The sequence below is a fragment of the Cryptotermes secundus genome, unplaced genomic scaffold, assembly GCF_002891405.2.
Source record: "Cryptotermes secundus unplaced genomic scaffold, Csec_1.0 scaffold15, whole genome shotgun sequence".
Taxonomy (NCBI): Eukaryota; Metazoa; Arthropoda; class Insecta; order Blattodea; family Kalotermitidae; genus Cryptotermes; species Cryptotermes secundus.
The window spans coordinates 750,717-767,408 of record NW_019721514.1 but is presented as its reverse complement, the minus strand read 5'-3'; the positions used below and the strand labels follow the sequence as shown (position 1 = coordinate 767,408).

The 16,692-nt window shown below is 39.6% G+C and overlaps 1 protein-coding gene across 1 annotated transcript; it reads left to right on the top strand.

Moving 5' to 3' along the window:
• The first annotated feature begins 1,652 nt into the window (after nucleotides 1-1,652).
• On the top strand, nucleotides 1,653-15,124 carry LOC111875401 (clusterin-associated protein 1). The gene is made up of 8 exons (XM_023871626.2): nucleotides 1,653-1,853; nucleotides 2,258-2,454; nucleotides 3,655-3,828; nucleotides 5,509-5,604; nucleotides 7,408-7,625; nucleotides 9,069-9,219; nucleotides 11,399-11,558; nucleotides 14,316-15,124. The coding sequence occupies exons 1-8, from the start codon at nucleotides 1,832-1,834 to the stop codon at nucleotides 14,558-14,560; spliced, it is 1,263 nt and encodes a 420-aa protein (XP_023727394.1). The 5' UTR covers nucleotides 1,653-1,831; the 3' UTR covers nucleotides 14,561-15,124.
• The last annotated feature ends 1,568 nt before the right edge of the window (nucleotides 15,125-16,692 follow it).

Here is a 16,692-nt window from a genome sequence, read left to right as displayed (position 1 = left end):
GCTGGACACATAATATGTGCCAGCGAGAATAGAATGATTAAGAAAATACTTAATACTAAACCAGAAGGAAATAGAAGAGTGGGAAGAACAAGATTAAGATGGGAAAAATGTGTGTGGCAGGACATAAGAATTTTGGGTGTAAAGAACTGGAGGAATGTAGCATCGAATAGAGAAGAATGGAGAGTAATCCTGAGGAAGGCCAGGGCTCACATAGGGCTGTTGTGCCAGTGATGATGATATATACTTATATATGTATATATCCACTCCCCCATCTTTATGGACTACTGCTTAAATGATTGAGCACAAGGATAGCTTTGGCCTGTGCTGATAACATGTGAAACAGGTTGATGTGGCAGGCAGTGTAGTGTATTCAGTAGCTTTTTAGTACAGATCTCAGCTGGGACATTAACTATCCTGACTGAAGTTTTCGTGATTGTCCTTAGTTCCATCATAAAGTGCCATAATAGTTCACTAGGCCAAATCCTTTCCAATTCTTTATCATACCATTTTATGCTATTAGTCACATTTGTTTCATGCCTTGTTATGTTAGTAAGATATATATATATATGAATTGTTTATTTTTAAAATGTTGATTTGTTAGTGATTTGGAGATATTCACATTCTTATCCATTTACATTTACATCTGACTATGGCTGGAGTTAACCATTTCATCTATTGATACAACTGGTTGTGTTCTTAAACTCATTTTGATAGTAGCATGACCACGTTAATTACCCTGATGCATATTAAAATTGGGTCATATTTAGTTAGATTTAGAAGGGCATTAGTCATGAGGAAAAATAATTTGTTAACTGTAATATTGTGCATGAAACATGCAGCCAAACAATAATTCACTCACAAATATCAGCAACCATAAAATCAGGTTTTGTGTTTCTCCTGTAAACTTTGGCCCCAGTGTCTCATGCCCTTTTCAGAATAAAGAGTTTAAATAGGTAAATAATAATTGACACACACAAGGAATGTTTTACTTTCAACATGTGTGGAGGGTAATGATGTAGAATCCATACATAATTTTGGTTGTAAGACCTGTAGGGAAGGATTGTTTAGGAGATGTTATAACTAGAAGGATAATCTGAAGTGGTGCACCCCTTAATAGAATGATGATGAATTGACACAATTTATGACAAAATGTACATGAGAATGGTCATGTAAGGCCGAAGCATTGTGTTCTTGACGATAACACTTGTATTAAAGACGTCTGTAAGGATGTAGCGATTGAAACGTTTACGAAAATAGAAAATAAGGAAGGAATTGCGAAGCCATGGGTTGCTGTACTTTCAGCTGCTGGGATACAGTAGTTAACGTTTTACCGATTCTTCAACGAGTGGTTTCTTTTACTTGTAGGGAAAAAATGTAAATAAAAAATGAGGCCTAGGCAATTCCCGACCGTCCTAACGACTGCTTCATATTATCGGTGTAGTGTGCGACATCTTTCATCAATAATTTGGACTATTTGCTTTAGTTCTAGTAGCTTCGCTGATTTGAGCTTAGGTGTCGCTAGTGCATCGCTTCGCAGCGAATACGTGCCTCAAGGGTAGCTCGGCAAGTTTTGTCTAGCGCAGTCTAGCGATCCGTGCAGAGTCATCATTTTGTAGAGGCTTTCGCAGATGGCAGAGCTATTTAATTTTCGATACATATCGATGCATTCGCAACGAATATGAAAGTTGATCGATCGGCGTTCCAAATAAGAGAGGTCACAAAACTTGAAAAGAATATACTTAAAAAGTGCAGAATTCGTCATAAATTGCTTTATGTATATATTTAGTTTTATAGACGATCGAGAAGGGTATCCTTGTAACATATACTAGCAATGTCGTACAGGGATTTAAGGAGTAAGTTGATTCATCTGTTTAACCTGCTTACCCTGTTTTTTGATTCGTGTACCCATTAATTTTTGTTGAGGTCGTATCTTTTTTAGTTATGCTGGAATTTCTACATTTCCCGCTTCTTGTATGTGGGTTATTTAATGATACTGTCAGTATCCAAACTGTAACGTTGGATGGTAGGATGAATGATGCATTTGAAAGGATGTGGAGGAATGTAGTTATAGCCTAATGGAGGTATTGTCCCGGCATATCCCTAGAGAGACTGAAGAAAACCACAAACAAATCTCAGTCACAGTAGCCAGTATCCCTGCAAAGATTTGAATGAAGCACCACCGAAGTACATTAGATCAGTCTGCTCAGTCATATTCCCTGGTACCATGCAAAACTGTACTGAATATTCTTGTTCACAGATTTTACAGAAATGATGAGAGCTCTTGGATATACTCGTCTGATCTCCATGGAGAACTTCCGCAACCCCAATTTCCAGTTGGTTGCTGAAATATTAATATGGCTAGTGAAGCGGTTTGATCCTGACTCAGACATTCCATCAGAATTTGAAACTGAACAAGACAGGGTCCTACTTGTTAGATCTGCTGCACAGTTCATGGTGAGAAGAGAGAAACCATAACATTGTAGTCTTAGTGTGAATAGCTATAACTGCATGGTCATTCCTGTTTGCTAGAATTGTATAAGCATCATAATACTAAATGATTTATATGTACATGGTTAAATTGTAGAAAAAATTATTAAAGGATTATTAATTTAATCTGAAATATCCCAATAAAATTTAACATTTTTAGCAGTATTCAACCTAAATAGGAGTTTAAAGCCAATGGTTACTATATGTACCACCTTATTTAATGTACTAGAACTCTGCATTCTGCCCATAGAGTGTATCTTTGTGTTTCATATGCTTCTCACCTTAAAGGCTGAGTGTTTCCGTAAACAGCATTAACTACATGATCTTGGGCCATGCAATAGCTCAAGTGGTTAGTCGCTGGCTTCCCACCGCGGTGGCCCGGGTTTGATCCTGGTTCTGGTGAAGTAGGATTTGTGGTCGACAAAGTGGCACTGGGGCAGGTTTTCTGCAAGTACTTCAGTTTTCCCTGCCAATCTTCATTCCACCAATTGCTCCACAATCGCCCTCACCTATCATCTGGGGCTGGTACAATAGGCCAGAAGTGGCCACAGTACAAGGGACTTAGTCCCACCCCACTAGCAATAAAAAATAGGTCCACCCCACTAGCATTAAAAAATAGGTCCACCCAACTAGCATTAAAAAAAGTACATGATCTTTGTAGTGGAGACGTAATGTGTTTCTTGTGAGGTATAAACTGAATTATTATATAATATTTAGTCGAAACAGATTCCTTAAAGGTTTAATGGATGACTAAGGTAACAAGTTTACCACTGTGTCCACCACATCAGTGTAACCACCTGCAGTAATTTATTCGTAAAAACAAAATCAAAAACCAAACGTATCATGTACTGCTACAGTTGTCACTCAGGCACAGAGAAATTTTTAAGGGTAGCTTGTCAACGCACAAAAGAATCAAACCATATAGTGACTTTTTTTCATGTTTCTAGTACATCTTTTTTTTTCCCCTTTTTGACTGTAGCACAAAATCCAATTTTACATTGAAATATTGCCAGCCCAACAGGTAAAATTCCAGTGTCGAAGCATGACAGTATATGTGTTAAGGGTTAAAATATTTCTTTTGCCTGTTTTATATTGTATTTTTGTTCCTTGCTCTTTCATGTGGTATCACCTTACCCCTTCCTTAGCATACACCATGTAATGTTACAGGCATCTAAGGCTAACATCAAACTCAACACAAAGCGTCTCTACCAGGCTGACGGCTATGCTGTCAGAGAGCTGCTCAAGGCAACCTCTGTACTCTACAGTGCTCTGCGAGTCAATGTAACAGCTCTCGGAGATGACACCTCCTCCGTCTCATCCCCTGTTGACATCTCTTCAAAGGTACATTCCTAAAAAGTAAAGTAAAAGTATCCCTGTAACAGGCTGTGGAGGCCCATAGAGTTGTGAGATGTGGTTCCCACATTTTCTAGACCATTAGCTCATGGATGGCGGCAAGGTTGGCAGCCCTACGCACCAGCCACCCTTTACCCCCAAGAATATTCAAAGAATAGTCCTAGTACTCATTTCTGTTAGAGGCTGAGTCGACCCCAGGGCTATAATGCAGCTGAAAGCATTAGGTGAATTGAAAAAATCTAATGATCTCATCAGGACTTGAACCTGCAACCTTCTGCCTTGTAGCATAGTGCCTCAACCAACTACGCCACCAGGTACATTCTTAAAGTAAAGAAAAATCGTCCCTGTGTTTAATTAGTTTAGCATCATGCCGTGAAGTCATGTGGATGTGGGGGGAGTGGAGGTATAGCACCACCTTTCTTGACCATGACACTGGATGTAGGTGAGTGGTCAGCTTCACACCCCTGCCACGTTTCCCCTGGGGAATGATCCCCTGATACCCATCAGATAGGAGGCTGGGTGATCCCCATAGTTGGTCTGCACACTGTGAGGAGAAGAAAAATCTTGCACTGCCAGGAATTGAACCCAGGCCACCCAACCTGTAGCCTATCATTGTATTGACTGAGTTATCCCAACTCCAAAAGTATGTTCCTGGCTGATGTATGCAAGTGGGAAGCTGGGATAATTGTGACCATACTAAAGTCCAAGTAAAACTCTCTTCTTAAGATTTTGTATTTTAGTAACTGAGCTACTGAATCTTATATTACTTTGCTGTTAACATAAAAATTAGGATCATTTAAGAAATGTGTGAGATTTGAGGTTTTCACGCTGGTGACAATGAAGGAGAATATCATCTGGAATGTGATTATGTGTGCTTCAGTAGAAGTTTACCCCCATGTTTGAGGAACTTTCTGCACCCATCTTCAACGCTGATGCATAAGTTGAGGACTCAGCAAGTAGACTAAGCCAGGCATGGAAAAAAGTGGTAAGAGTATAGGCTGTAGTAGGGCCCTTGAGTGAACCAATAGGAGCAAAGAGGAGATCGAAGGAATCGGGTCTTTTAAATTAACAATTTTTTTTTGTCTGAGAGATATGGAAGAAATAGTGGTATGAATGAGCAGTGAGAGGTGTAGGTAGGCCTGGAGAGTAACAGGTGCAGCAGTCAATGTATGGAGCGGATGGTAAGGACAAGCAGTAAGAAGACTTAGTCCTCTAGGTTGTAATGCCACGAACATATATCGAACTACACAGTGTCACATCTCAGATGACTGTACTCTTCATAATCATCACTTACACTTCCACCAGACTTTATGCCATTTTATCCAAGAAGTCAGCGCACTTCAAGTAAAGAACTGGTCAAAGTGAGGTAAATTGCATTATCAAAATATGATATTATACTTTCCATTCAGTGACATCATAAATTACTCTCATAAGTACTTTAATAAATCTGTTAGCTGAAGCACAGTGCATAAGAGGTGATCTATACTATATATGGACAGGATTCAACTCATTCAGGATGGGGTCCATTGGCAGGCTGCTGTGAGCACAGTAAGTAAACTCTTCTTTCGTAAAAGGCGGGTAATTTCTTCGTTAGCTAGTGGGCCATCAGCACCACGGAGTCAAGTTTTTCAGCATGTGAGAATTACAATGATGTGCTTGTGTTCTCAGATCCATGAATTGGCGCAGACCAGGCAACTGACGTCACAGATTACAGCAAAAGGAGCAGGACTGTATGATTTGCTGGGCAAGGAAGTGGAAATGCGGGTAAGTTTAAAGTATTATTTGAGAGGTTCAATTTCTGTCTCTTGCTTCAGAGACTGCCAGTCCTGTCAGGCTTTTTGTAGTCTTCCCCAGTTTGTCCAACAGCTTCCTTTCATGTCCCGTTCAGTTAATAATTCTCTCAGTCATCGAACTGTTCAACATTTCACAAACTAAGCAACCAGTGACATGTCACTAAAAAACAAAAGAATAATCAGCCTGAGAATTACTTAATTTTTGGACATGATATTGAAGTTTTAGTACTGTCACACTACAGGCAACATTTTGATTATTGTATAATAAGATGATTGAAATCAAGTGAAAACTGTTAGTAAGTCAGTTTATAAATATGTTATGTTAATATTGAATTATGTGATGAAAATTGATCCATTTTTCAACATCATCAATTAAAATTTTTGTACATATTTAGAGGTAGCGTAGTTGGTTGAGGGGCTATGCTACAAGCCGGAAGGTCACGGGTTCAAGTCCTGATGAGGTCATTGGATTTTTTCAGTTGACCTAATCATTGCAGCTGCACTATGCCCTGGTGTATACTCAGCCTCTAACAGAAATCAGTACCAGGAATTAATTAAATAATTTTCCTGGGGAGTAAAGTGCGGCCGGCGCGTAAGGCTGACAACCTTTCCGCCATCTGTGAGCCGATTGTCTAGAAAGTGTGGGACCCTCAACGTCTCACAACATCTCACAGCCTGGTACAGGGATGGCTTTACTTTTTTTAGGGGTGAATATACAAAATATTTCCAGTGTTAAAGAATTATTAAAATTTTATAAAATATATTATATTTAAGCATCCTGTTGCACTATACGCTTCTATATGTAATAACACAAATGCCGTCGTGAATGCAACAATTTATTTGGTTGTAGTTCTTTGTCTTTTCTTCCTCTACACTACATGTTTCGGCTGTAACTGGCCATCATCAGGTGTATTTTTCACTACATAGCTAGCACACTGCACACAGTCCAAAAGCTAAAACAACCAGCACCTATAGATTTATAAAATATGTTAAATATGTTATGTTTATATTGAATTATGTGATGAAAATGGATCCATTTTTCAACATCATCATTTAAAATTTCTGTACATATTTAGGAGTGAATATACAAAATATTTCCAGTGTTAAAGAATTATTAAAATTTTATAAAATATGTATATAACATTAAAATTTATGTATGTATAAAACAGTAGCCTGGATGGTGGTTGTAGTGTGCTGTGTTGTGTTTGTTTGTTTGTGTATTGGGGAATGGGGATGATTGTAGGCTGTAGTTTAAATTGTGTGTATAGTTTTTAGACTTTGTCCATTTTCTAATATTGTAAACAGGACATAAAGTTTCCATCATTAGGTGAAATGATAGGCACCTGCATAGATGGGTCACTCATCACTGACCCAGACACCCAGTAATCCTAAATGTAACATTCATCTTGTCTTGGAACAGTTATCACCTCATTACTACCTTCGGTGAAAAAGAGGCGTGAGCAAAGTGGCGTGTGGCTCCCCTCCTGCAGTCATGTGACATGTTGTAGAATTGAACCATTCCAACTGCTTGATGTGAAAGTTGCTATAGATTTTATAGAATTTAGTTCTAAATGTTTGTGACCGTGACCTGCTGTAATGATGTAAGGATGTTCCTTGGATATTTTTCATTGTCTGGAGTTGAGTGACATCTGTATTGTTTCAGAAGTTGACTCTGTCTCCATCTGCAGGTAAAGCCAAGGAGGGAAAGGAATTGTCTGCTCAATTGGGCCCATTAATGAAAATTAATCCTTGTGAATCTGTTCTGAACCTGCAGGAGCTGCGCAATCTGCGCATCAGCCGACAACTCGAGATGGCAGAAGTGGAGGCTTCAGTGCGACAAGCCCTTGAAACGGTGAAGATGGAGATCGCAAATACAAAGCAGCTGATGGAAAATGTTTCTGCCAGTGAGGCCAACCTAGACAGTAAAATTGAGAAAAAGCGAACTGAACTGGAGCGCAACCAGAAGCGCCTGCAGACTCTGAAGAAAGTTAGGTGTGTGCACCCAGAAGAGGGCAGAGATATCATGAAATGTCTATAGATGGAATGCAGAGGACATCTGGATGTTATTGCAGTAGATTTTAATTTTTTCAGATCCAAATATTTCTAATCTGATAGTCGAATGCACTCATTAACTGTTATCATCAATACATTACACTACTGTGGTGGTGTATGCATAGGTCAGTAGGCCAGTAGGATAACTTTCACACATTTCCCTGGGTTTTGCCAGAATGGACCTAACATTCTAATACATGACATTATTAACATTCCTAACACTGGATTCTATAACCCAAATGATTATTCCATGTTTACAGAATCCTATCATTTGTCCCCAGCAAGCTGGAAAATGCGTATCTCTGTAGTGTTTCAATTTTGTGACTCCATTGTACTTCAGAGTCAGAGTGGCTTGGGTGTTTAGGTTTTGCTTTCAGTGTTCTCTCATGATCCCTGCTTATTTATGATTCAGAAATCTCCTCTTTGGTATGACTGCTAATGTGGCCGCGCCATACCTCAAGGGGTTAGTTGCTGGCTTCCCACTGCGGCGGCCCGGGTTCAATCCCGGGTCTGGTCAAGTGGGATTTGTGGTGGACAAAGTGGCGCTGGGGCAGGTTTTCTCCGAGTACTTCGGTTTCCCCTGCCTTCTCAGCCATATAAAAAGGCTGTGACATAGCTCAAGCGGTTAGTCGCTGGCTTCCCCCACTGCGGCCCAGGTTCAATCCCGGGTCTGGTCAAGTGCAATATGTGGTGGACAAAGTGGCGCTGGGGCAGGTTTTCTCTGAGTACTTTGGTTTCCCCTGCCAATCTTCATTCCACCAGTTGCTCCACAATCACCCTCACCTATCATCTGGAGCTGGTACAATTGGCCAAAAGTGGCCGCAGTACAAGGGACTTAAGCCCACCCCATTAGCAATAAAAAAAATGACTGCTAATGCCACTGAAATGAAAGTGTTTTAATGAACTCTAAATTTATATATTTCAATAGCATTTTTATGAAACTGAATTTTTTATAATTTATAATGACCCAAACTCAAACTATGCTGTTAAATATTCTTCTTGCTTGGACTGCTCTAAGAAATGGCACTGATTCATACGACCTTTTGTTGGGTCTCTTAACTCATTAACACTTTGTTTCATAACAGGAAGCAGGCCAGTTTTTGTGTCTTGATGTTTACCTCAGCATCAGGGCACTGTCATTGCTTACAAACATTTGGTTCAAGATTTCAGGGCTTTGTTTTATCATGAGATGATGGAACTGCAGGTACACTTTAGAACAAGAAGCTTGGAGCTACTGACTGGTGTAAAGTTCATATTAATCATATTGGTAGTTGTTTGTCTGTGAATCTTTGAATATTGCATTATTACTATTACTAGCGTTGGTGTCTTGATGAGCCAAGATGGGAAGCGTTAATGTAAGCGTGTATGTGTTTGTGCATGCAGGCCAGCATTCATGGAGGAGTTTGAACGTTTGGAAGTGGAGTTACAGCAGCTGTACCAGGATTACTTGGTTCGGTTCCGGTGTCTGGCATATTTGGAGCAGCAGCAAGATGATGCAGAACAGGCAGAACACGAGCGTATGCAGGCAAGACAGGTAACAAAAGTGTTCAAATGCAAGAAATTACATCAAGTGATGGGCTAGAAATTATTGCACTGCAGTAGAACTGAGTTCATTTCAGTCACTGGGTTCATTCTGTAATAATTTTTGGTGAAATAATATTGGCATGCTTTCATGACTAGAGATACAGGGTTTGGATTGCTAATTGGATTTATTTGACTCTTTGTAAATGCATTCCTACAGGTAACAACTGTTTCATGGATCTGCACACACACACACACACACACACACACTAACAGTTACTGTAAATACATCAACATAAAGACGTTTATGTCTTCACTAGCTGTTGTGTGATAATGGTCCTCACCAGTGTAGATACCTCAGCTTTTGTACTAATGTCCTTAACCCTTTCACTGCTAGTATGATAAGTAACTCTCGGTACCCTCTGTGCTGAATTATTATTGAATAAATCTTTTATAAATAATTTAAATGTAAAGTATGAAAATGTGGATAAAATGTAACCGAGAACAGGCAGCAGAAGTTGCAAAAATGTTGGAATTATTCAGTATTTTTCATGGGGGAAAAGTCCATTTAAATCAGGGTTGTCCAAGATGGCCAAAAAAAAGTACATAATTCACTATCCTAGAATCACTGTAATTATATCACAGTCTTATCACTATGTCACATGTTGAACAAAGTCCACAACTTTATTTAAAACTATTATAGAAAGCACCACGCACTATACGAAGCCATTTTTACTGGCCCTGTGAAAAACCCGCATCACATGACAATGGAGCGCGTGCCTCGCCGTGCAGATGCAACCTTTTACATTTTGTAAGCTAGAGGGCAGAAGAATGCAGCCATTGAAATGAGTGATGCTTCATTACGTTCCCAGTAGATGACTCTATGCACCTGCCAAGTTCGAATGACATTGTTGCAAAGAAACCTGAGATTTGAAACTCTAAAGTTGCAGTACGGGTTTTGTCGATCGCAGCAAGGACGCCATGTTTTTCAGAGATTGCACATGTCGACCGCAGCAGTGTAAGGGTTAATGGCTAGTGACTGGCAACTGATCATACCTGCAACTAAGTAACCCTGTTTCTCGTCACTACATAGCCTTGGGTTGGACCACATAGAAAATGCCACCACCTACAGCTCCTCTATTGCTGTGTGTTACATTGCCTAGTGATAGCCTGCTTGTTTGATGACACAGGAACATTTTTACTGTGCCATTGCCTAGCAGTGGATAACGTTTCTTGTTAAACTGTTCCACCTTGTCACAGTATGTTAGTCATGTTCATTGTTAACAAGTCCTTTTGTCTAATATGGCATTTTTATTGTGAGTGTTGAATTTTGGAAAAACTTCTTTCCCTAATTGTTCTTACAGACTTAATTTCAGGTTATTTTCTAACACAAGAATCTATTTGGTTACTGTATGTAAGAACTGATGTAAATTTATTAATATCAACTTAACTCTGTGTTTATATTCTCCCAGACCTCCACCTTGATTTGGGAGAAATGTGATATAAATTCTATGCTTGTAGCAAAACTTTACAACACAGCTTTTCTCCAAATTAGGTGATTTTCACTTATCATGAATTATACATATTCATGATGTCATGTGAACTTTTTTAAGTAATTATTTTACTGGAAACTAAAAAATAATAAAATTGTTTACCCAAGAAAAGAATTGAATGACATTAGTGTTAATTAAATTATGTAGTTTTCAATAAAAATGAAAGGCAGTGAAATCGAACAAGGTGCATTCAGAGTTACATGATCACTCTTGTGTAATACAGTTATTGCTTAACTCAGGGGATATATGTATTTTGTTATTTATAACTCAGTCAGTATAGTGACAGGCCATAGGCTGGATGGCAGGGGTAAGAAATTCTTCTCCACAGCATCCAGACCAGCACTGGGGCCCATCCAGCCTCCTCTCCAATGGGTATTGGGGCTCTTTCCCTGGAGCTAAAGCTGCCAGGCCATGAATTTGACCGCTCACCTCCATCTGGCGTCAATGACAAGAATGGTGGAGCTATACCCCACTCCCCCATGTGCCTTCATGGTGTGATGCATAACTAATTAAACTCAGGGACAGCTTTTAATATATTTCTGGAAAGAAAAAACAAGTGTAATTAACTGACTTCTGAAGAATGAAAGTGCCATATAGTGCAGATATAGTGCATGTATACACTAAAGTGATATGTCACAGGCTCACACGAAGAAACTGCTGGAGCAGATGCGGCAGGAAGATAGGTCTCTTGATGGCTCAGGGGACCTGTTTGAGCCAGGAGAGGTTAAAGATGGAGATGAGATTTCAAAGCTGGGTGTTGGGAAGGCAAGTCGTGTGAGAATCAAGACTGCATCAGGAGGTGAGTTGTAATTTTCACATGTTCCGTCATGAGAATTGTCAAGAAGAATGTCACCACCATGCAGACAGGAACACAACAAGAATATAAACCTTGAATTATATTGGGAGAGGTCATGAAAGAAAATTTTCCACTGTACTTGTATAATGGGTTGTTTGAATACATGTACAGGAAAGGAAAATATTTGATGTGCTGATTGTAAGGTTTTGAATGTTTTTTTTTTATTCTTAGTGGGGTGGGACTAAGTCCCTTGTAGTGCGGCCACTTCTGGCCTATTGTACCAGCCCCAGATGATAGGTGAGTGTGACTGTGGAGCAATTGGTGGAATGAAGATTGGCAGGGGAAACCGAAGTACTCGGAGAATACCTGCCCCAGCGCCCCTTTGTCCACCACAAATCCCACTTGACCAGACCCAGGATCGAACCCAGGCCGCCGCAGTGGGAAGCCAGTGACTAACCACTTGAGCCATGGTGCAGCCCCATTTTGAATGTTATTAGGCGATGATGAAGGTTTTGAGCATGAACATAAAGAAAAGTGCCCAAGAGGAAAACCAAGATCACAGTGGGAATGACAGGTTAGGAAAGATGTCATACAGAATGAAGAGAGAATATTAGGGGAAACAGAGGAATTGCTTTTGGAGGATGGGTGGAGAGACTTTGTTGCTAAGCGACCCACATGAAAGGAAGAAGAAGTAGATGATGTGAGTGGTAGTGTGAGACTGAGGGTTCGTGGAAACACAATACAAATATTCATTCTTGTCTTCATCCTTTTCTGCTTCTAGTGAAAAATTTGAAAAAGTCTGTGTGTTAGCTTCCCCATATCTGTCTATCCATCCATCTCATATAACAACTCAAGAACAACTGAACAGTTTTTTGTGAACTTTGATACTGGCAAGAGTTACTGTAGCTTGTTTATGCTTCTAATTTTGATTAAAAGCAAACAAAAATAGCAGGCACTTTATACAAAGTCCTGTGTGCACTTCTGCATGCATCTGAATTTTCACCACTAAATGTTTATCTGAACGAAAAATGTACAGTAAAACCATTTTATATCCAAAAACCTTTTCCATAAGCTGTATAGTTTTTAAGTCACTGAACACTGGGATTTTTTACAGTATGCATACTTTTTCTGAGCAACTGAATGCACCAGAAATTGTATACGGTGTATACATTTTATAATTTTTTATTAATTCTTTTGATATTTATATGTTTGGGGCATGTGGTAGCGTAGTTGGTTGAGGCACTGTGCTACAAGCCGGAAGGTCGCGGGTTCAAATCCCGATGAGGTCATTGGATTTTTTCAGTTGACCTAATCATCCTGGCCGCACTATGGCCATGGGGTCGACTCAGCCTCTGACAGAAATGAGTATCAGGAATTAACTAAATAATTATCCTGGGGAGTAAAGCGCGGACGATGCGTAAGTCTGACAACCTTACCGCCATCTTTGAGCTGATTGTCTAGATAATGTGGGACCCTCGTCTTACAACCCTATGGGCCTTCACGGCCTGTTACAGGGATAGCTTTACTTATTTATACATTGATTTCCTTCAAATTCATTGTTTTCAAAGTATGTTTGAGCTTTAATTAATATTATATTATTGTTTGAAACATACCTGTGTCTTGGTAATAGCTGAAATTGAAAATTAATTTAAGTACCTTGTTGTATACCATTCTTAGCTGAATTGGACACATTCCTATAAAATGTGAGGTATAGAAATATAGATTGGAAATTGTGGGAGAATTAATGAATTTAGTGAATCTCAATGGGAATGGCTTCTTGAGTACTAAATCAGGACTTTCATGGAATGGGGATTATGCAAAATTGCTTCAGGAAACTGTTCATCTGTCAGATCTTACACTGAATGTGTATACTTATAAAATAATTTCTTTACACAAGTAGTTTAAGAAACTGTTTCTATGCAAGTAAATACATTTACATAGTTAATGATATCAAATTATGCTGGATATGAGGTTCTCACCATGGTTGCTGTGAGCAGTTCTGTTTTCTAGGATATAACTTTGTGTAGACTGGTGAGAGGCAATTAACATTTCGGACAAACTTACCATCTCTGTCTTTAAAGTTGAAGAATATGCAAAGCAAGTAACCAGCATAAAGTAGGCAGGAAGCAGTGCCTGCTTCTTGCTTATTTCTTGCTTGACTTACTCTTCAACCCTGAAGGGGTAGGCAGTACATTCCTCCAAAAATCAGTTGACTTTCACGAGACTGCACAGCGTTATATCCCAAGAGATGGAAATTTTTATAGAATTCTTATTATTAAATTAGTTTCTAAAGTATTAAATGTCATCTGGAATAAGCACATTGGTTGTGCAAGAATGGTTTCCTGCATGGAGGACATGTGGATGTTGATTCTTGTTTCACACACACCAAACTGATGTACAAGTTCTGGAAGAAAAAATGTCCATACACCAAATGAGGCTTTTGACTAAACCAGAATTCACGAAATGCAGGAAATGAAGTCATTGTTTACAATGGGCTTCAGCTGGGACCAGAAAAATGTATACAACGAATACAGGATTTCTATGAATATTTAACTGGGATTTCACTATATTAAAGCAGTGGAACCTCCATTTAATATTTCTAGATTTAAGGTTTGCACTCATTTAATATTCAATTTAATTGATCCCAAGTCAATAATCTCATTGTTAAATTTCCTCGTTTTAAGACTCTCCTCAGTTTAGTTCAAATCCAGTGCTCTCCAGAGGAAACACTGAACATCATGCTGCCAACCTGTGTTTCAGTGATGCGCAAAGCGTCTGCAGCAGGCCAACAGACACGCCGTGTGTTTGGCAGCATGAACGCACCACCCGATGAAGACGACGATTCTGGCAGCCTGGATTCGGACTCTGATTTGCTGCTTGATGGAGAGGGCTCAGAGTTATTGGGCAGTGAGGAAGAGGATGAGGTTGAGGTGGATGTCGCAGTGAACAAGGACAAGAAGAGTACAAGCAGGGTGCATCAGGAGCACAGCGATGATGACTTCTGAAAATACCAAGTTCTTTGGAATTACCCATGCCATTCAGTCATCACTCATCATGCACCTAGAATTAGATGCCACTGCTTCCTGTTTAGCATTTTCTTCACTGCATAGCTGTGTTGGTATGCAATACAGTTTCCCTTTTGTAAAATCTGTTATTTCAAGTGACAGACGTTGCAGTCAGTAGACACCATGTGTGATGAGTATGGTCCTCTCTGATGACACACTGTGTAGTTCAGTAGTGAAGTAAAGTCCCCTGTGCTTAACTAATTAAGCACTTTGGGAGCAGCCCTGTGAAAGTCCCATGTTATTGGTGGGCAACATGGCCGCCATGACACCACGGTTCAGTGCTGCTGCTATCTCTACGCATCCTACATTAACTAAATTTAAAATGGCCGACAGGGGCCGAGAGCACAATCGGTAAGAAGGTATGCTAACATAGCAACTATTTTGAGTGCTCCCCCCCCCCAAATGCTTTGTTCGTTAGAATAGCAAGAAATACTTTTACAACCAGATCTCATGTACTGCAGAGGTCCCCCCCATAACCTATTTCTATTTTTGAACTGTGTTCAGTATCACTATTCAAGGAGGATGAGGTTGGCAGGGCATGTAGCATGAATGGGGGAGGCAAGGAATGCATATAGGATATTGGTGGCAAAGCCAGAAGGAAAGAGACTACTGGGAAGACCAAGGTGGGTGGTCAATATTAAAATATATCCTAGAGAGATAGGATGGTATGGGCAGAAATAATAACATATCTTAAAGAAATATAATGAATACTGAAAATCTGGTATCTATTCATTTTCCAGTTCAGTAATGGAAAGGTTTATATGGCAAAAGTAACATATCTTACAAAAAAATGTAACGAATACTGAAAATCTGGTCTCTGTNAGGAATGCATATAGGATATTGGTGGCAAAGCCAGAAGGAAAGAGACTACTGGGAAGACCAAGGTGGGTGGTCAATATTAAAATATATCCTAGAGAGATAGGATGGTATGGGCAGAAATAATAACATATCTTAAAGAAATATAATGAATACTGAAAATCTGGTATCTATTCATTTTCCAGTTCAGTAATGGAAAGGTTTATATGGCAAAAGTAACATATCTTACAAAAAAATGTAACGAATACTGAAAATCTGGTCTCTGTTATTCCAGTTCAGTAATGGAAAGGTTTATATGGCAAAAGTAACATACAACTTGTATGTAACTTGTATCTTACAAAAAATGTAATGAATACTGAAAATCTGGTATCTATTCAGCTTCCAGTTCAGTATTGGATACGATTATATAGCAAAAATTAATAATATATTGTGACATGGATGGCGCAATGCTCGGTAAACACCCCCTCCCCTTCCAGCAGTGACGTAACATCATTGGAGCAACTGCCGTTGCTACGGTAACAGGCCAGTCAACACTCCGTACCCCTCCACCGTGATTACTACGTAGCAATAATCAGCAGCATTCCCCAGCAACGCCTGTAAACACGACGTTACGCAACAGTGGTGGCTATCACGTTACTGTTTTCTGTGTTGTCAGTGCGGAAGCTATGTAATGAGGTGTATTTGTCAGAGTAACCAGTCAGTTGCAGTTGCATCCGCTCTAACGCCCTTTAGTTTCTGATGTTGGTTGGGTTCCGGTGGCAATGAAAGTCTTCCTCAGGATCGTTTACGGGTCTTGGATTATGAGACAAAGGGTAATGATAATGGGACTGCACACATTACAATTGCTTACTGGTTTAATATATTATTTGCAGAACACGTCTATCCGTCGGAATGACCAAATTAGAAGTCCTCTTTGAAGCTTGGACTATATCCTTGAGTTTGGGGACATTAATTCTCCCACCCTCGCAGATATGTCTTCATCGCTTCTCATTCGATTATTCAAACGGAAGGCGGGTGTTACAACTTTGAATCCTCCAATACCCTCTCACAATTATATCTTCGAAGCCGCTGGTCCAGCGATATTCCCAACGATTCCTGAGACCTCGCTGGACTGCAGCTGCGAAGTGTAATATTTCAAACGATGAGCGGCATCCTTTGCTCATATATATATATATATTTATATTGGCTTCACATAACAACTGACACTATGGCACCACTATTCCGTGCCGCAGGGATATAGGTGTCAGTTGTTTATA